Source organism: Amphibalanus amphitrite, unplaced genomic scaffold (genome assembly GCF_019059575.1).
Source record: "Amphibalanus amphitrite isolate SeventyFive unplaced genomic scaffold, NRLGWU_Aamphi_draft 000167F_arrow, whole genome shotgun sequence".
Lineage (NCBI taxonomy): Eukaryota > Metazoa > Arthropoda > Thecostraca > Balanomorpha > Balanidae > Amphibalanus > Amphibalanus amphitrite.
In genome coordinates this window covers 590,033-611,524 of record NW_024881662.1, presented here as the reverse complement: position 1 = coordinate 611,524, position 21,492 = coordinate 590,033, and the positions used below count along the sequence as shown (strand labels likewise).

At 47.3% G+C, this 21,492-nt stretch overlaps 1 protein-coding gene across 1 annotated transcript in view; it reads left to right on the top strand.

Annotated features, from left to right (window-relative positions):
• The window catches only part of LOC122383559 (AT-rich interactive domain-containing protein 5B-like), a 48,489-nt gene that overhangs the window by 5,097 nt on the left and 21,900 nt on the right, over positions 1-21,492 (top strand). Inside the window, exons 2-3 of the mRNA XM_043370083.1 lie at positions 1,605-1,862; positions 20,923-21,124. Coding sequence (XP_043226018.1) covers positions 1,605-1,862; positions 20,923-21,124 — 460 coding nt within the window. The remainder of the gene's footprint in view (positions 1-1,604; positions 1,863-20,922; positions 21,125-21,492) is intronic.

The following is a 21,492-nucleotide window of genomic DNA, read 5'->3' as shown; positions in this document are numbered from 1 at the left end:
ACGCAACGAAGGGCGTAAATGGGTTAAGAAAAAGTTTCGGTTAAAAAACGACAAATTCTCGCCGATTTCGGGCGTTGCGAGGGGGACATTTGCCTCAGGTGTTATGACCCCATAACCCCTTGCATCCGCCAGTGGACGAAAAAAAATTGAACGGAGGGAGTCGGAAAATGAGCATTTCCGAGCCGAGCCGAGCCCTATTACCCGCAAGGTGTGTGTGTGTGGGGAGGGGGGGGGGGGCGGAGTGGGAGTGAGGAACTATGAATAGGGAGTCGGGACATGGTAATATCTGACTGATCGGTAAGAGTTTTCACTTTTTTTTTCTGCACGAAATTAGTTGTCGTACTGCGTACGTACACCGTCAGGGAGGATTCCTTTCCAGTCGCATGTTTCCGACATATACAGGCTGGGTATTTTTTTTTTTGTGGGAGTGTATTTCTGTGGCTTTGTTTGCCACTTATTTACCGTAATGATTCAGTGCAGTCATTTATCCATCAGGTATTCGTGAAGTTTCTCTTTATTCTACCAAACTCCAAAGTGGGTATTTCTGAGTTTCCCGAGATAAATTATGTTCAAAATAGGCACACATGAATGATGAAAAGTTATAAAAAGCAGGATTCGATCTTTTTTTTTTGGAATATGAGTATAAAAAATTCACTTTTAAGTGAATAAGTCACCTGCGTTTTAATGACAATATGAAAGTCGACCAAATTATTTTCCGTAGTCGCTTCTCTCTAGAATTTTCTACTTGTCCACGTTCCACCTACCTACTTGTTTGGGTGAAATAAGTAATAATTACCTCGTAATAATATTACGAGGTAATATTATTATAATATTACCTCGTATACTTTTACCGATGATCAAATACTCGTCCATTTTTTTGGAGAGAGCGAGAGAGTGAATTCGAATGCCTGGTCGCTTTACCCCTTTTTTAGTCATTGCTACTTGCATACTTAGTCATCGCTCTTACGCCCAAATGGTGTGCACGGTTTCACTGTGCCTGAGGAAAACCTTCAGCGCGGCAGTTGGCCGTCGGTATCGCGACGTCGCCACCCTAAAACCGGTTTCTAGTCACGTGATGGACTTCTCGATCGTGCACGCTCGTTTCTGGACTATGCTCAATGTGCATTCGCGAATTAGCATTTCAGTATCTGTAGTAGGTACTCGGGTGAAATAAAGCGTGTCCAATTTCTGTTTAGTCGTACATGTTCCGTACCATTTCATCGGCGTATGTCTAACAAAAAAGCTACATAAATTTGAACACGAATATTATGTGATGTTAAGACTTGTTATGAGAATGTTAAATATTTATCGAAATTAAAGAGACCACGGCTTGTGGCTTCCATGGGACGTAACCTCGATTGCCCGATATGTTTTATTATTTATTTATCTTCTTTTTAGTTTCCTTTGTATGTTCAGTTCGTTGCGTTCATTTTCGGAGCAACAATGAATAGGACAGATTTTGAAGATAGTTAGTTTTCTTGCAGGGGAACACTCAATCGAAAATTATTTTATTTGGCAAATAATTTCTGTTAAAATAAATCCTGTGATGACCCCAGTCCCCACCTGACCATGACCTGTCTGACCTGCTGCGATGTCGTCGGCAGGTGGTGGGCTCGCCCTGCGGCCAGCACGGCTCCTACGTCTTCCACAAGGCGTTCAGCTTCGTCAGCGGCGGCCGGCGCCACGTGCTGGCGCTGGGCGAGTTTTTCTTTGTGAAGCCGTGGCGGGACGAAGAGGTGGTGTGCATCTGCGAGCTGCAGCTGCTGTACCAGGACAGCAGCGACGGCGACCTGCTGGCCTGCGTGCGCCTCTACCTGCTGCCGGAGCACACGCCCGAAGGTCGCCTCGAGTCGCACGGCGAGGTGAGCGGTCGCCCGCCGAGGGCACCCCGGCTGACCCGGGTCACACAGCACTGCAGCACAGGCCGCATTCGGGGAGTTTTTTTTATTGTTTCTTATTTGGGCATCATTAATTATTTTCATCTTTTATATAAAAGGTCACTTATAAGTTTATTTATAAATATTATAATTTTACAATTATTTTACCTATTCATTGATACGCTATTCATTTAATAATGGCATTGTCATCCATTTACTGCTGCATTTGCTTTTCTGCTCGCCGGAGGGCCTCCGCCGTTTCCCATTGCTATCGATCTCCGCCCCCGGGCGCGCGTGGTCTCTGTCTCGGCGGAGGGGAACGTCACGGGGCGCCCCTCCCCTCCCCCTCCCCTCCACCCGTCCGTCCTGCACGGTGCAGTGGAGCCCGCCCGGCCGCCCGCTCGGCCGACCGCGCCTGGCCTTGGGTCGGCGATCAAGGCTGACGTTCATGCGGACGCTGTGCATACGCGCCCGCCCCGGCCCGGAACGGCTCTATAATCGGACACTTGGACGGATAGGGATTCGCCGGCGACCCCGGCCCCGGCCGAAACGAGCCCCGATGGGTAGGGCGCGGCGTCTTCCCTGTTGCTATGCACGCTGATGGACGATCTGATCAGCCGGCCCCACGGGTCATTGTCTAAAGTGGCTGTGTTTGGGACCGATCTCAATAGTGGTTGTGATGACCGCTGCGACGCAGAAATCGATAGCCTCGCCGAGTGTTTTAGCGTGGGCGGGTATTGTCCACGCCGCTTATCAAAGATCTCAGGCGGAGATAAGGATTGTTTATCTATTTATAACAAAAAATGGATGATGCGAATGGAATTAATCACAGCGACGTAATGACCCGGCCCGCCGGCAGACCCGGCAGACCTGCATCGGTCATTCATGCTCTCTTCCCCTCTCGAGACCGCCCGGGGTCATATCTGCTGCGCTGCACACAGAGAGGTTTGGCAGGCTGTTAAGTTAGCGACCGTGCAAACACCGATATTATGGAGACGCGGCGCTTGTTGGTGCATAAACTTTTGATATTTTTACCAGCCGTTTTTAGGCTTGTTGACGCTAAAAAGATTGTTTGATTAAATTATTTTCTTTGTCCGTAATCCGTCGAATACCGGCTGGACGAAAGTTGGCGCTTTGTTTTCGCAGACCTGGGTCGTTCACTTGTTCAAGCATAACAAGAATGTTAGGCTACCCCAAGTCCGTGAAGGATGATTATCAGGCTCCTGACGCTAAGATTTATATAATTATGTCAAATGTGAAAATTGAATTTATCTTCTACAACACAGAGTTCATTTGTGTCGAAATGATCGTCGCTATGTTACATAGCGACGATATGTTCGCTACATGACACTTAGTGCCCGGTGGTGGGGTGTGTTACTGTGGTAATGGCGGACGACCCGCTACGCTGCTTTGTCCGATTCTGCGGGGTTTTGATTTAGCGTTGCGCCTTTACTAAGCCCTTGACTCTTCTGAAGCGCAGAAAGTTGTACTTCACGGTCATCCCCGAGCTCGGGTTGTCCGTTTCCCATGAACCGCCGGACGCTTGTGTATTTCCCATCTAAACTGTGCCGCGGCACGCAAGCGAGGAGTGAAACGCCGCCCGGGCGGGCGCCGCGCCGGTCGACGCAACCAACCAACTGCTACAACAGCTGTATACACGCCGACGGAAATGGTACACGACACAAAGCGGATTACGGGAGCTGATTTACCTCGGATATCATGTGGGGGCTATGTGCCCCTGCGTCACTTTGTTATCACACATCACGGCTGACCTGACCTGACCTGACCTGACCTGACCCGAGTTGACCCCTCGACCGGCTTGGTAGCGTGTCGCTGATCACGGCGTCGCGAGGTCGACCACGCCATGTTGATTTTCGTTTTGTCAGCGCGTTGCGCTGAAAGGCTCTCTGTTTGTCGGGGAAGTGGAATGCCCCCCCCCCCCGTGCCCACTGTAGGTCGCTGAAGGGTGCCTGAGATGGAACGAACTGCTGAATTCTGAGGAGAGCTACTGTAGACTGAAGCTGAAATGCATTGCAATGCTAAATTAGCCTAGCACATACGATTAGCGTTTTGCCGTGTTGAGCGCTGATGACGTAAACCACGCCCCACAAGTGCCTTATAAGATCCGTGCGATTGGTCCCCCCCCCCCCCTACTGGTGGACCTGGGTGCGCCTCTTCTCAGAATAGGCGGCGTTGACTCAGCGCCCTCTGCCCACCGCGTGCTAGCTGAACGAAGGTGTGCCTCGGCCTGCCAATCACATGTCCGACTATTTTCACAGTTTCGTCACTAATGAAATCACTTCCACATGTTCAACACTCAAAACTATCTGGTTGGATGTGAAGGCATCCAACCACATTTTACATTTTTTGTTACTTCCTCTTTCATCTTTTTGTTTGATTTTTTTATCTCGATGAGCGGCAGAGCTGGAATATTCTTTGTCTGCGGTCTGTCCCGTTGTCTGGCGCATTCCTCGGGTGACCGGAGTTGGGTATTGGGTGGCGTCCACTCGGCTCGGTGAAGGGTCACCCCTCACCCTCACCTCACACCATCAATCTGAGTGGGGCGGACCGGTTAGGTGGAGTCTGCGACTGCGTACACCGGTCGGTCGGCCGCTCAGCGGGGGCGCTCCTGCCGGCAGGGAGGGGAGGGGAGGGGAGGGAGGCTCACATGGCGCTGGCATGTGGCACTGTCGGGGAGGGGAGGGGAGAGGGCATTGTGCCCGCTCGGGAGGGTCTGGAAGGCAGGGTCGCGGCGGGGACCGATTGGTTGGGACTGTTGTCGCGCGCGTTTCCGCCGGGGAAGGGCAGGTTGAGGTGCGGAAAGGGGTGGGGGATGACGGGTGTTCAAATTTAGACAAGGTGTGGCAGGATCTGTCAGTTAACCTTATCAATCCCTGTTGTTTACCTACCCATTTATGATTTCAGTGGCTTGATGAAAACAAATCACGTCGTTTTATGCTTGATTTATGTATTTTTTAAGACGCATGATATCGCGATTATTTGAGTATAGGCAGTAGATGCACATACCCAGACCCAGATCTTCCACCATCCGAAAGCATCTGGCGAGATCGGTGCATGATATTTTGTGCATACCGAGGCTGCTGGCTACCGGTAGGAAGTTTGGTCTGCTGGCACTTGTGTTTTACGTAACACCCTCTTGGCTTGGGTATCGCTTGTGAACCGCTCACAGCTACCCTGATTGGCATTCAGGCAGCAGAGCTACCAGTTTGGCCCGGCCAAAGAGCTGCCAGTTTTATCGGGTGACTATCCACGTGGGCTCTCAACGGAGTCTTTGTGATCAAGACGTTCTGCGATTTATATAATTCTAAGCGTATATTTTATCTTTCGTAATGTGCCTTTTTAAAAGCATTCGCTCTCATAGTGTTAAACTCTATCGATGTGCAGCTTAAATGCACACCTAACGATTACCCATCTGTGGGCTGGGTAAGGGGTAATGGTAGTTATCCACCCACGATTGATGGAAACCGTGTTGAAATGTAGAGGGAAATCACTTCAGAACCCTGAATCTGAGGCAACATCGTGTTGTTATCGCGCTCCACGTATTTTATCAATCGTAATCATGTGTCGTATTTTTCTAGACATCTACATTGATACGGTTTATGTAATCCTCTTGGCCGAGTATTTTATCGACCTCCGTACAGTCGCGGTTCGAGTCGATCAGGTGCGACGCTACTGCTGTTTCACGAGGCGGCCAAGTGACCGCCGGCCGCGGGCGGGGGCTGTTGCACGGTCAGACAGGGACGGAGGTGGGAGACGAACCCCCTAAAGGCCCCGTCCCAGCAATGTCTCATTGTCTCAGGCCCAGGCTCTCTCCAGTCGGATCAGCGGTCCAACCAGGCGCGTCGCCGGCCGTCTCTGATCGCTCTCTCATTGCTGAACGGGGTAACTCCAGATGCGCCCGACAGTGGCCCAACGGTGGCGGTCCGCGCGGTACACCCATTTCGGCAGCCGGGTGAATGGGCCAAGGTCTCCAGTGGTGCCGCCTGGCGGCTGTCCAGTGCAGTGCTCGGAAGGGAGGGAGGGGAAGACAAAGACACGGCGGAATGGGTGCCCTCGTGCTCACTCCGGGTGGGGATCGGAATGTTATCAGACGCCATGTAACAATGCAGATAAAATGCGCAGTTGGTTCTGGTTGGTACATTGCGGACATACGAGAGTAATCTGCTTTGAGGTCTTCAGTACACGACGGGTAATGTTTGTTAATTGTTTAACCTTCTTGGAAATGCTACGTGTGACTCGCCGATTAGTCTCGACTTTTTGACGCAGCCGTGGACGGACACGCGGTGCGGTGCAAAACTGCTATTCTATATAGTAGATTGTTTTGACTCTAGACTGCTTTGTTCTTAATTGTTATTTATGTAACGAATGCTTTTGAATTCAGGCCATGAACATCATGTATATTTGCCTAACTTTCAGTATTCGAAGTTACACTAAGCACTTAAATGTGGGCATTTGTCCGAAGTTCATTTACTGTGGGATCCTGGGTCCTCATTCTATGCTTATGCTGTTCATACCTAATTAACCGTGGAAAGCTGACCTTTCGCTTTGGTATCATTTCGTTGGTTTATTGGTGCCACATGGAGACGGTCGGTGCTGCCGACCTCGGAGGTCTGAATTTGTCAGGGTCGCGCCGGCTATTCTGTCAGGGTCGCAGCAGTTGCGAAACTTCTCGAGCACAGCGTGGTCTGTGGCACTGGCTTATTGTTGTGAACTAGTAAATACTCATGACTGCGATATACCTTCTCATGACCGTGTAGTGTTTTAGGCATTGTTTGGTGTCTCCTGCTTTTGCCGTAAACACAAAATATTCCTTTTCCGGTGAAGTGAGCACAGTTCATTGGGGAAATATGTAACCAATAGGCAGGTACTTTAGTAAAACTAAAACTGTTGCTACTTTTATTGAAATAATATATTTGAATGAACTTGAAGCATAGGTTTGCAGCCGGAAACGTTATACCATGCCAGCTAATTCCACTTCAGCTGAACCAGCTCCATCTCTCATCCAATCCAATTACTAACGGATGTGTTCGGACGTCGGACGCTTGGCTCTGGTTCAAGTCACTGCTCTCGTGGCGACTGACACCTTCATCGTATGTAAATCGCCCGAGAACTAAACAAAATCCGCCATGATGCAACACATTGGCTAATTACTCCCCGGGTTTGCATGTCGGGCTACAATTCTCGGATTGACCTTGTGCGTCTCAATCAAGCGCTCGGCAGTGTGTGGAGGGGCGGTAGTGGTCGTTGCATAAGCTCGAATATCAGACTGGTTGAAAGTGGTGCGCCCGGTATTGGCCGGTTGGGCAACTCGTCGGAGGCTCCGCTGCCTGGGCCTCTGTGATAATAATAGGGAACAGATATGCAGTCAGCAGCAGCGATGTTTATTTACGGAGTTTATGCTTTCACTTAGATGTCAGTTAATACTTAATTCTTTGAAGAAACCTAGCAATGATGAAAAATGCCAAATATGCATGAATAATTAGCGATGATGTTAATTAAAGTGCCTGATATTTTAGGCTTAGGTATAGGTACTTGAATATCAAGTGTAATTATATTAGTGTAATTATATTTCCTCAGTCATGTTTCTATCTTGGAATAGGTCCATTTTCTGACTTCTCTTGTCTGTAGTCATGATTTGTCTTGGAGTAAGCTCATTTTCTGTCTTTTCTTGACTGTATTCATTGCCTGTGTCAACATGTGACAAAAACATAATGCCGCTAATCTTAGGAGGCACGCTGTTATCCTTCACATTTGCGCCAGCTCTACCGATGGCGCTGCCGTGTTTCAAGGTCCGACGGTACTTGGACTGCACTCTGAAGGCTCTCCAATCTCGAGTCTGTTTTACCGTCCGCCCGCCGAGCGGTGCATCGGAGGGATTCCGGGGCGCCCGGGCCCATCCGTGACAGATTTATGGAGAGCCGGCGCGCTGCCGTTCCGACTCCGACCAAAGACCCACTTTCCCGGCCAGATGGTGCTGGAAGGATGGCAATCGCCATGGTAACTAGCGTGGACGCGCAGTGTGATGTAATGTTGTCCCATGCTGAAGTGAATGGTCCAGTTGTGCTTTAATTACTGAAAGGCAACGCTGGGCAGTAGACATGGCAAAATCGTGTTTGTATTGTATTGTATTGTATTGACATCAAAAACCTTTCACATAATGGCGTGGCGATTAGTGTTTCTGTTTGCGTCGGAGCGTACCTACTTTTTTGCGAGTTCATTTCAGCTGTGTCAACTTGTTTGAGCGAGTCATCTTGTTTGTAACGTTTTGGAAAAAAAATTTAAGCGTCTCATTGCATCCCTGGCATAGAGTCCAGTGTGCAGGAATCTCGTGCTTCGAACCACTTATCCAGATGGAAATGAGATGCTTCTGATGGACATCGTTGTTATCTGGCGAATCATTTGTTATGATTCCAATGAATGTCGTGACTGCCATGGTTATCCTCTGCCGTCAGTTCTGAAATGGCTCAGACTGAGATTTTGATCCTTCTTAAATAAATTCCTTTCCAAATTATAATATTGTGTGCCATCTTACGTGTTAGCATAATCGCAAGTCAGGGCCACTGAAAACGAAAATTGCGCTTGTCTTGATGAGCACAATTAAATTCGAATTGATGTCTTTTCTCGACCCCCTCATTAAGTTAATCCTGGGATCTACTGCTGACGCCGTAAATGGGGTCACCCTGGTATAGGCCACGTGGTGAATTGTAGCTGCATGAGGAGCAGCTGTGTCTCGCCTGCTGCCCTCATCAGCGGGTGGGGTGCCCGACACTAGCCATTCGTCATAATAATACCCAATTACATTGGTGAATTAAACGTTATTGAATCAAGAAACAACTATCCTAATGATTTGATGATCATCCTTACCTAGTGCATGGATACAACGTCGTTTATGATTTTCACCGTAATATTTAGGTAAACAGCCAACGGCAAGAAGCGAGTCCGTCATTATTGCCTTCCCATTTTCGTGACAACTCAGTCATTTTGGCTACAAAGACCAAAACGGATGCATTCGTTCGACTTTCCCCAGATTATTGCTTACTGTTATATATCCCTTATTACACCTGTCATTCATGTTGCATGCTACCTATTGGTATTATGAGATAGTGGTAATCGGACCCACTTTTTTAACAGTATATACTTACTTACGTTCCTCGCCACTCGTGCGCGATATGCCTGAACAAAGACTGTGAAGTTCGAACCACTGATAAAGATAAGTTCAGTCTGTCATGTCACAGCACAACACCATGCTGCGTGGTTATTCATTGATGCATAAATTTTTATTTGAATTACAAAACTTAGGAGGCACTTTCAATTCATTTACAAATGCACGGTTTTTTATCGCTGTATAGGGACCGATAAAACGTTTATACGCATATAATGGCGACATGAGTTTCATGCCAGGACAAAGAAAAGAAAAAATAATTTTGGACTTTTATCCCATCCATATGATTAGCCATTAAAAACTCCTCTGTTAAGTGTTAGATGCTAGTGGCCCGCGATTGAGCGCCACAATAAGTTATCAGCATCCAATTTTCCTGCGCTATTATATTACGAACAAAATTCTTTCCTATGCTTATGAGAGTTGGTCACCGTTTGCCCCGTTTCGTCTGCCGGTCGCTCGGCCACTCCGCGGTGCCTCCCACCATGTGTGGTTGTCTGCGGCCAGTCGGCTATTTTACAGCCGCCCCCGGCGCGGCGGTTAGAATGAGGCTGGGCCTCACTCCCCGTGAGGTGAGCACTGAGAAGTGAGATGGATAGTGAGCTCTGCTAAAACACCGCGCCCCAGCTGCTGCCCGGTACTCGCTTAGGAAGGATGGTATTTAGGGCGGCTGCGCGCACTGGTGGGAATGCAGATAGTCAAAGTTTCAGGTCGACCAGTTCAGAGGTGTTATTCACTCCAGAATGGATGAGCTCATCGACAGGGGGTGGAGCGGGAACACTATTAAGTAGCTGAATGACTTGATGCACTTATTGCTGCTCATTGAGTTGAGAGAGAACTGCGCCGTGTGCTGGAAATTTCCATGTCGCCGGTTCAAATGGCCCTCGTATATTAGTGCTAAAGCTGCCCGTTAGCATGCATGACCCGTGTTTTCTCTTGTATCACATACGTTGTGTAATTGGACCCTTATTGGCTGGGGCCCACTTGAACTCCATTGATTTTAGTAGGGGGAGCGAATAGTGTCACGTCACTCTTGCTTCGTAATTTACAAAGCTTATTGAGCTCCATTCGCCTATTTGGTGCCTAATACATTTTTATGTTTGATGAAAATCGTGTGCTGGTGTCGAAAAGGATTATCTTTCATGAAAATTTCGTCATCGTTATACTTTAACTTTTACTCGTTATACTTTAACTTGTTTAACTTTTATTTTTTAAGGAGGGTAGGGAGTTTTTTACTTTAGTAGATTCTCATGCTTTTCAATTTTTCTCGTTGTTCTATAAAAAATGAACTTATTTGATGGTAGCAAATTTATTTAAAAGAACAATAAAAATGTTTTGACAACTATCCCCTTATTCACGAAATTAGGGCGTCTTTCAAATGATGGGTCAGCCGGCGGCACGGTGGGTGCTCGTCCGTCTCGACACTGCTGCCGCTCGGCTGCGGCGCATTCCGAATGCACTGCCGATCATGTGATGGTGCTGGTGACCTTGGCGGCGTCGGGTGGGCGCTTCACTGCCGGCCCATTGTTGCTCGAGACACGGAGACGGGCTAGAGACGGCATCGCCCGCACCGCGCCCTGCTGAATTTGAACATCCGTTGCAGAAGAAAGCCGGGGTGCTTTTTGCCGCAGCCGATTTCGGTGCTGCGGGCGTTTGCGTGCGTCCCCCGAATAGTTCCCTGTCGTGTCTTGAAAAAGTTTTTACGCAATAATATTTATATGCTCAACATTGTTCTATTGTTATGACAATTTGAACAAATTAGTAATTTTGGATGTTGTCTTTTTAAGCGCTTTGTGTTCAATTGTCAGTCAGTAGAAAATTAGTTGAATTTTAATATTTTGTTTTGGGATAGATGAACCTTATGATTATTTATTTATATTAATTTGATTTCATATGACTGGATATGACCATCAGTGTACTGGAATGAAAATGCGCTACGATCGGCTGTCAGAACGGCTTGCACCATGATATTCTTATGGTTCCCTGACCAGGGTAAGACACGCACGTGGGGAAGCGTTGGTGTCGATGCTGCGGTAAACTGCATTACGTGAATGCCGCCGTTATAGCGTTTTTTTTTTTTTTTTTTTTTCTAGAGCCCGATCAGCGCGATAAGTTATATCAGTATTGTTACCGTTGGTACATATGTTTTACGTTTGTGTAAATAAACGTTCAAGAGAGAGAGAGATAAAAAATATTCTTATGGCTTCGGCCATTCGTGCGGCCATTTTTTTCATTTTGCGGCCGGTCCGGCGCCCGCCACCCTCGTGCACCGTGTATACCGGTCGCACGGGGACTGAGCACAAGCTGCTGATCAATGAGTGAGCTCGCACTGAGACCGCCGAAAGCATCGTGGTGTTCGTGTCTCGAAAAGTGCTCAAATTTTGATCAATGGTCAACGCAACAACTAGGAAGCGTGCTACGATGATTGTCGAGTTAGCGTCGTGCTTTTGGTGATTGCGTAATGCGCCCGTCGGTCCTCGTCAGTCAGGTCCACCGGTCTGCAATAGGACTGTGAGTCATACGCAAGTCACGCGTGTCTTGATATAGGATAAATTTGGTGTCAGCTCTGCTCTCTTTCCGTTTTCCTAAGCCTGTAGGAATTGCCGGGCCCAAGGGAAAGTTTGCGTTTGCGTTTGACCGTACAGCAATTCAATTGTTTGAATTTTAAAACTTGGTGGAAGATTTAAATGTATTATCGATTTATGCCAAGGTAATTTTTAGCCAGATATAACCTTTGAAAATGTGTTGTACTGGAAAGGCAATGTTTTTATTTACATACATACATTTTTACTACAAACACTATTTAATTGGCGTATTGCTTTGTGAAATCTTATATCGTGCACGAACACCATTTTATTCGTGCCAGCTGCCATGTCACCGTGCCCCCCGATTTTTCCCATGTGAAGCGGAACCACACAGATCACGGGGCGATAGGCGCGAGTTAGTGGAGGGGACGGGAGCCGTTAAACACATGGCTGTTTATTCCCTCCCTCTCCCTTCTGACGGCAAAGGTCGATAGCGCCAGCAGTGTCCCTATTCCCTTCCCCCTCCTGCACCAAACCCCTTAGACTGGGGTAGCAGTACGGTCGATAGCTTCCCCCGTGTTAAGAGCGCTTATTGTGAGATTTGCCCGGTGATGGCTTCCTTACGCCCCACGGTGGTGTGTGGTTGCCATTTTTTCGTATTTGGCATTGAGTAGTTATCAGTAATAGTTATTTTTGTGCGGTTTGTAATAACTGACCGTCTAACGAAATGTTGCTCATTTATGATGTGATAATTCATTCAAAGTTCACTTTATTTACCCTTTTCATTCTTCGTTCGTATTATAATTAGATCAATAGTGTTATTTATTTTTTCATACGAAATAATTTATCAGTGCTGAGTGCGCTCATCCAGCTCGTTAGGAGGCACGGTGCCTTTTTATTAGGGCAGTTTCGCCAGGCGGCGTCTGCCTCGGTCTCCGATGGTATCTTGCAACTGACGCCATCACCGGTGGGTGAGGAATGCGTGTTTATGGGGCTGGTGGGCTGACGCTTCAGTGCTCTGTCCAGTTACTGGTGTGCACTGCATCTACACTGCCTGATCTTCCTTCTTCCTACCCTGTCTTCCCTCTTCCTATCCTTTTATCTTCGCCTTTCGTCCTTTTATCTTCCTATCTTTTGTCTTCGCTTATAACATACATCTTCTTTTCATCCACTCACTACTGCTCTGGCTGATTTCTGGTCTACTTCTAGTTTCTGGTCTAGTTTCTGGCCTACTTTTTCCTTATTTCTTATATGTGATTTCCTTATTCCCATGCCCCTTATACTTTCATTATTCTATCACAGACTCATTCCCCAATCCCCATCCACTCGATGCTTCTACTCGTATGGTGATTCATGGTCGTGTCATTGTGTGATGTGATCACGGATAACAAAGTGCGATCTTTCTGGTGATGTAAATTTCATCACGATTTTCCCCCGCCCGTTCATTGCTGATACAATTAGATCTGTTCGTTGACTGTCATTTGCCATTAGCAAAATAATCAAAATGATTGGTAAACCAATGAAATTGTATTTAAATTACGTTGCACCTCATCCACACCACTCATTTCTCATTATTACCCTAACTCGAGAGCTGCTGGCTGTATTCAGCTCCGTTTCGCATTTCGCCGAACACGGCTCAACCCCAGATGTGGAACGGTGTGACGACTGCTCACTGCTGCTATCGTCGACTAGCATGTCTGCGCCCTGCAGTTATTCCCGGGATCCGCCCGGTCCACGACGGCAGTATTCGAGTCTGTTGCGGTTAGAGGTGGCAAATTGTGGACCCGAGGACCCGGTCCAAAGAACCAGTCTGGACCCATATGGGTCCAGACCGGTTCCTGGAAATTTTTCTGACGGGTCCAACCGGGTCCTACCATAAACTATACATCTTGCTCACTACACATTATTACAAAATATGAAGGGAATTAAGTGAATGTTTCTTTGCACACAATAGCTCATGAGTATTCCCAGTGGGAAATAGACTGTTTTACATGATGCAACTAATGATTCCTACAAGTAGTTAGTATTAATTGACTTTTGGGGAACGGGTCCAACTGGTTCCGGTTCCAACTAAGACCGGGTCCGACTGGTTCCAGAAATGTTCAGCCGGGTCTGGTTCGAGTCTGGTTCCCAAAATTTTCATCTTTTGCCACCTCTAGTTGCGGTCGAATCCCTACCTCACTGACCCGCTGCGCTGAGTGAATCCACTCTGTCGAGTTAGGACCGATCTACCCGGCGATGAGCCCTCGCTGGTTACCAGCAAGGGGATACTCTGATGACTCGCACTTCTCGGCTCTGCACTGGCAGCCCGAATTCGACGAATCATCGGCGAGACATCGGCCGCCGGTTTTGCTGAATCATGGGCGCCGTATTTGCATGGTGCATTGGTTCCGACACGAGAAAGTGGCTTTGTTATTCGACATCGGTCAACTATCACCAACTTTACAACCACGGGCTGGATCAGAAAAATGTGTGTGCTGTCCTCTACCGAAATAGTGGTATCATAACGGGCATTGGTTCGATGCTTTAGCTCTGGCGTTTTCAGGATGAGGTCATCGGTAGGGGAGACCCGGGAGGTATGGGCCGGTTTTGTGAAAAGGCAATTTTCTTCCAGTGGGCAGTGGCTAGACCCGGGTTTTCACTCTGTGTACGTGAAATTGCCTTTCGCCTGCAAAGTGTGCCTGATATTAGGCATCTGAGATCAAATATTTTGTCTCGAGATAGCTTTCAATAAATCATGCGCTTTTTCGATCCACCAAAATACACCGGGAGGTATGGGCCATGGCCCGGGAGGTATTGGCCGGTGTCATGTTTCATATTCTTTTATCGACAATGAAAACAATACTCGCAGCTGGTATCTACCTTGATATCTCTTAGAGCCCAGGAACCGTATAAGCGGCCAACAGCTTACCTCATGGAGGTCACTTGGGCACATATGTATTTTGGTATTCTCAATCATGCTCCATGAAATAAGAAATCATATTTTCTGTTCGAATGGAATTTGTAGTTAAATTTTCGACCTTGTGCGACAAAAATAAAACTTATTGAAGAGGACATTCAATGAAAGCATCAGTTTATTGATTTAGGATCACCGGGGGTGGGTGGGTGGCCCGAACCTCCCGGTTAGGACGCCAGAATGTGCGTGGCATCTCAGCTCATAATCTTGCAAGAAAGCTTCAAATTGTCTATCCAGGCTTAATTTGCATGCTTTAAACTTTATGTTAGCGATGGTCTGACATCATAGAAGGAGCCTGTTTCAAATTTATAACGAATTTTCTGTATGCACCATATTTTACTCGAAGAGGGCAAAAACGCTTTATCACCGCTCATTCCCAAAGATGACTGAGGAAGATTTTGGAAATCATGTGGGTTGTATAACGGAATGACTGCTACCAATTTACGCGGTCAAATGTGTAAAAATACGCAACACTTCTTCAAAACTGCGATGGCCCATACCTCCAGGGGGCCCATACCTCCCGGGTCTCCCCTACGTCACACGATAGGCGGTGTCAAATCAAGGGAGCGTGATTGCTCAATGTATTTCCGGGTGCACCGTGTCGAATTATCGGGACCTTGTATGGTACTTTGTACGGCACTGGCGCTGATGCAACTGCCTGATTCTAATTTGTGACCGGTAGGCGCAAATTCATGTGACAATCAATCTGCAGTGCTCGTATCATTTCATATTTGATCTGTTTTGAGTTACCTTGTTGCGATATTTCCGTTTTACAATCATGTATATTTTTGTTTTGAAGGATGTTTCGGCCGCAGGCCTTGTTCACATCAATACCAAATTTTTTGTTTAACTTGTCGAAATAGAATAATTGGATAAGACGCTTCACAAACAGCAAGCACTAAATCATTTAAAATGCATGTTTATCCGAATTGTTTCATCCCATTCAGCTTTCACTTGGCTAAAGAACTTGAGACTATTTGTTCATATGTTAAATGCCTGTTGAAGACCGCTTCATACGTTGCACTACCGCCGTCCGGTTTGGGCTGTGTGGTTCTCCGAATTCGCCCGTGGCATCCCATAGGGAATGCGGTGCAAAAACTGGTTTTCTTAGCCGAATATGACCTCGGCGATAGCTGAGACTTGATGGTCTCATACAGGACATGCCACCGAGGAAGCATGACGGAAAAATATGGACGGCTTTACCGTCTCTGGAAAACGTTTGTCGCTGCCAAAAATAATGTCATTCTGACCAGATCAGGTTGATAGTATACGACAATAGACATGTTTGGAAACAAATAAGGTAGCAATGTAAGGACATTATGTCTGTCAATTAACTCAATGTATGACTATCCTGTAAGATGCATGATGTTAGCCTTCATCTGATGCATTCTCCAGGCAGCAGGAACCCATAAATGTTGCCTATAGCTATGTCAGGTAACCAAGCACCAGTTCCGTCTAGAATTGGGTTGTGGACTTGGAGTTCGTATACTGTAACTGTCGGATGACTCGTAATGATGCGTTTTATTTCGTTGTCCTACGTTTTGCGCAACATTACGACCGACAGTAGGGTTCTGTATTGAGGTCCGAGGATAGGTAACATTGAACCCGTTCACCCCGGAAGTTATTGGTAAAGTTGAGTATGTCCTTTGGGTACAATGTGAGCCCTTGGAGGCCTCCTTGTCGTTCTAATTACCCTTTGGCATAATTGTAAGTCTGCTCATTAATGTACGTACACCGAATGCTTAGATCATTCTTGGTGAGACCTTGTAGAAAGCATAGCGGATCGTTTCAAAGCGATGGCTAATGCGTGCCAGTTATTGAAAAGGCAGTGGACTTTTATAAACCCCTAGCCTGTTCGCCCTGTTATTTGTGAACTGATCGAGGATCGATCATGTAGCAGCCTATGATGTTATATAATCGGTAGTGCGTAGTCTGCCATACTTCGCACGATATTTTCTCCTGTCACGACACTTGCCATGTTCACACGAGCTCGCCTATATGTGAGGTACAGTGTAAAGCCGGCTTTAGTAGATCGATGCCGCTACTGCAGTAATTCATTCCTTGTGGTTGCTGGAGAATGTCTGAACATTTCTGGCTGAGACTTTGTGGACTCAAAGACCAGGGGTGGGAAAACTGGTCAGTTTTATTTGTGGGCGTTCTGTCATAAAGTTTGAAGTTTAGGTGCCGTTTCCCAGGAATTGGTGGGTTATCCTTGCTGTCTTTGAAAAGCAGCAGTGGTAGCATAGCATTAGCTGTTATAGTTTCCGGTGCATATGACAATTTTACATTAATGTATTAATTGCATCCTGTTGGATATTTTCATTATATGTCTTGTGGTTTGCCGTTCTGACTGAACTAGTATAAGCAATAAGTAGCATTCAGGGTGGCCTGTCTCCATGTGGGTCATGTTGTGTGGGTCATTTCTTGTCACATGATGACCGATTCCCGGGCTATACGGTGGCGGGGTCGGGCTGATTTACTGCCTCAACCCTGCCGCGGAATCAGCAATGACAAATGATATGGCTCCGTTCTGAATCCCACTATATTGAACACCAATGCTATGTGCTTATACCATAGGTCTGATTGAGCCGGGCTGGGCTAGGCTGCATTGTAAGTCAGGGGCGCGGGAACTACTTTCAGACTGGGGGGGGGGGGGAATAGAGATCAACCTAGGGTACCCCCCAAATCTAGTTTTCTCACCGGTTTTAGGCCGCTTAATTTTCATCCCTTGGCTTTCTCATCAAAGAAGAAAACATTTGCAAAAAAGTGCGATATTCCGTCAGTTGTGGGGGCACCGCCCCCACGGCCCCAGAGATAGGGGGCGGGGCAAGCTGCCCCACTCCCCCCCCCCGGTTCCCGCCAGACGCGTAACCACCACTGGGGACACTGGGGACCGGTCCCCAGTAGCTTTTGGGTTACTGGGGACCGTCCCCAGTAAAACTGACGACCTCAATTTGCTTAAATAGCGACATATTGTCTCTAAATCGACGTGAAAAGATGTAGTCAACGTAAGACAAAACTATGGATGTTTTGTTTAACCAGCACCCGGGTGGGCCTCTCAGCCAACTTCGCCATGGTGGGGGGGGGGGGGGCTTTTTGGCCACACCAGGTTATATCGGAAAGTAAGCAAGCTAGAAAGACGAAGTGAAAAGCAACAGATAGCTCGCTACAGTATCTTCCAGAATTACCTACATCATTTTTTTATCAGGTCATAGCTGAGGTCACTACAGGTCACCAACTGTAAAATTTTCACGAAATTTTGTTCCAAATTTTGACAACTTTTCACAAATCGGCGCATAAGTCAGGAACCAATAGAGTTGCAATGCTGCGGGAAAGCGCATTCGATAGCGCTTTCAAAAGCATTTCTGAGTAATGCTCGCAGACTTGACCTAAGGTCAACGTTTTAGCTTTCAGGCTGGCGTTTTTGCGGAAAAGGTTTTTGCATCATAGCTTTGGACTTAAAACTTGTATGACGCTGATTTTACCGGCATCGCGTTTGTCTCGTCGAGACGTGTCGAATGAACTATAAGTTGACCTGAAAAGGTCAACTTTAAAATTTGACCCCTGGTCAGGGAAAAGGTCATGTTGCATGCCATTTGATTGGTATTGTTGAGCTGAACACATTCATGCTGTTTTCAGCGCTTTAGCATGTTTCTACCTAATGTTGTGGTAAAAAACTGTTGGAGATGTTTCATGACCTAAGATGAGCTGAGGGGCATTGAGGGGTCACAGGTGCAATTTTCCGGTTCAGTGTGTCATGTTTACCTGTGTCACGGTTTTTGAATGTGTTTTCGGCCAAAAGAAAAGTATTTCAATTTCCTCCCAATGACCTATAATGAAGAGGTCGTAAAATTGACCTGACATTAGGTCACCGATGTGAAAACTTTGAGATAGGTATACGAATTTTTCATACTGATTTCCTCACGTAAAAGCTCGAGTTTCAAACTTCTGGGATGTAAACTATAGGAATGACAAAGTCACAAAGTTTTTAGAGGCATGGTTACTTTACTTGTCCTGCCCTGGTGACCTGACCTTAGGTGACTTGGGGTCAAAATTTTCACACACGATGCGAAATTGATATATCATAAGCTATACCAAGTTTCACGGCGGTGCGCGCCGCGGTTTTCCTTACATGCGCAAAAAAAGTTGGCAGGTGTGGCCAAAAACGCCCCCACCCTCTTCCCCCTTCACACACACACACACACGCATTCCGGCGAAGGCTGATCCTGAAATATCATATTTGGTATTCGCGGCCCTCCATGTGGTCCCCAGTAACTTCAGATTCGTGGTTACGCGCCTGGTTCCCGCGCCTATGTTGTAAGTAAACATGTTTTCCGTACGGGTGAAATTTAGAGACCGATGTTCTTATGTATCGCGTCATCACATGGCACGAGTCGGCACATTTATAGCTCGTTTGCCGGCCCTTTTAATCGGGATCGCTTACACATTGGTTGTTGTACTGACGTGGATCGTGTGTGTGCATACTTTGCAGTGCGTTAATAATCAGGTGGGCTAAACATAGACCTCACTGGGTGATACAGTCCCGACGAGTGGCTGGGTCATTGTTGCTCAATGTGATTTGAGATAGTGCAGGGTCCAGCTCTACAGTCCATTCCAGTTTTTCACTCAGGCAGGCGGGCGGCAATAAATCAACTCATGAATCATAAAGATAACTTCATTATGTATTTGACACGTCACATTTTCCGTGTAAATTTTAATTCTAACCTTAACAGTAAACGTGCGAGCCAGAAGCTTAAAACCTCTACCAAACTTTTATTATCGGAACTCACGTTTCATGTTATTTGCAGAAACACGTCACAAACACGTCTCATTGCATGCACCTCATCAAAGAATATATAACCGTATAAGTCGGTACTATCCACTTGCACCGTCCCCATGGCCTGCATTGTTGGCTGTCATGTGACCAGGCCTATCGCCACGAAAGCAGCCACGTCGGCGGTAGCGGTGACCTTTCGACCCTGTGCGCAGTCGCTGTTGACCGGGCGCGGCTGGTTGGGTAGTGGAGTAGGTCAAGGTCACCGCCCCCCGTCCCGGGGGCGGGGGGGGGGGGCTGTCAGCTGATCCTGCGATGACCGACGTCGCAGCGTCCCGGGAACTGTGTCACTGAAGTCGTATCACTTATCCATGTCGGTGACGTGTCACTAACGTGGCAATCTAGTCATGTCACTGACACTGTGTTTGTGACACCGTGTCAATGGATCTGTGTCATTGAGTTAGGGTAAGGGAAGGCCCCCTGCGTCGGTGAACTGCCGACGAAATAGCTAGGCGAGCGGAATCGATGTATCGACCCAATTTGGCGTTGTCCAGACACCTGGTGCTGAGTAAGTCAGTGACGTGTTTATATCTAAATTGACCCCCCCCCCCTTCTCGTGCACTATTCACGGTTTTATGCAACCACCGGCGTAAAGCGTCCTAGCTTTAAGTGTGGTAAAGTACATTTAAAATAAAATAATTCAAGTTTACAAAGTGGTAACCTTCACTGAGGATAATAGCTACATAACATGCTGCTTGCTAAATAGTGTCTAACGGAATACGTTGTTCACCACATTTATCGTGCATGCTATCTGGGAGCATTGTTGTGATGGGCTTCCTTGCAGGCGCCATCATTATTATCATTTGGAACTTCCCAGGCTTATCTGAATATCGCTCGTGTAGAACGAATTCGTGCACGAACGAAAGTCAAGGCCTTGTGATGGGCTCAACCGGGATGAATCCATTGGCATTGTTGACTGTTGTACAAACCAAGAGTGTGCCTTTTCGTACCGTGTAGTAGACATGCATATTTTTTTGTTGTTCTTTGTTGACTTTCACTGTTCGAGCGGATGGTGCACGCTAATGTATGCACATTGCACAGCTTAATATATGTTATGTCCAGGCAGACTTGTTCGCGTACACGTTACGTCATTGGTCAGTGCTTAACTACTACGAAGTCGTTTGTTCCGTCATGTGTAATTCATGCCATATTTTGTGCTTATGTCTGTCGGCATTCCAAATACTGCTGGAAAAATATGTGGGCTTACCAGTCCGTCATCGGCTTAGTATCTGTTCTCAACCGCCCTCGACTCCATTGCCATCGGTCATGGTGATACGCTCTGTTTCTCTCCCCTCTCTTATCTCTCCGTTTCTTTCTTTCCCTCCCCCTCTCCCTCTCCCTATCCCTCTCTCCCTCTCTCCCTCTCCTCTCTGTCTTTCTCTTTTTCTTTCTCTCTTTCTCTCCCTCTCCCTCTCCCTCTCCCTCTCTCTCTCTCTCTCTCTCTCTCTCTCTCTCTCTCTCTCTCTCTCTCACTCACTCACTCACTCACTCACTCACTCACTCACCCACCCACTCTCTCCTGATCTGACACTCCTCCCTCTTCCCCACAGGATGAGGTGCTCGCGATCCAGGACAAGCTCACTCTCCGACTGGAGGATCTGGCCGCGGTGGTCATGGCTGGTGACGGCTGGGCGGCCGGCAGGGAGGTGGGCACAGCACACGACCCCTCAGCACCACCGGCAGTGTTCCGGTCCACGTGCACCAACGTACGACTTGACCTGGACGACGTGGCACGCGTCAAACGAGAACTCGGTGAGAATTTTGGGGAGGGGAGTGGGATTGGGTAGGGCTAGTGGATGGGCGCTAGATGGGCAATATTCTTACAGATAGGATGGGAAGGGATGAGTAGGTGATGTTGTTGTTAGATAAATCATGCCGGCGGTGGGGAAGGAGCTACGATGATCAAGAGCTGGCGTGCTTTCCTGGTTTTGTAGTCCCATGTGTAGCATTGTGTAGCGAGCATATCATCCTTATTTGGCTGCTTCATTTGCCAACCATGTCGCCATGCTATCGTCTGCCCTACCCATCTGACAAGCGTTATTTACTCTCGCCTGAGTCGATTATGCTCAGATAGTGGCACACCTTGCCAGGGGAAGCACCTCACAATTCAGAACAGGTAG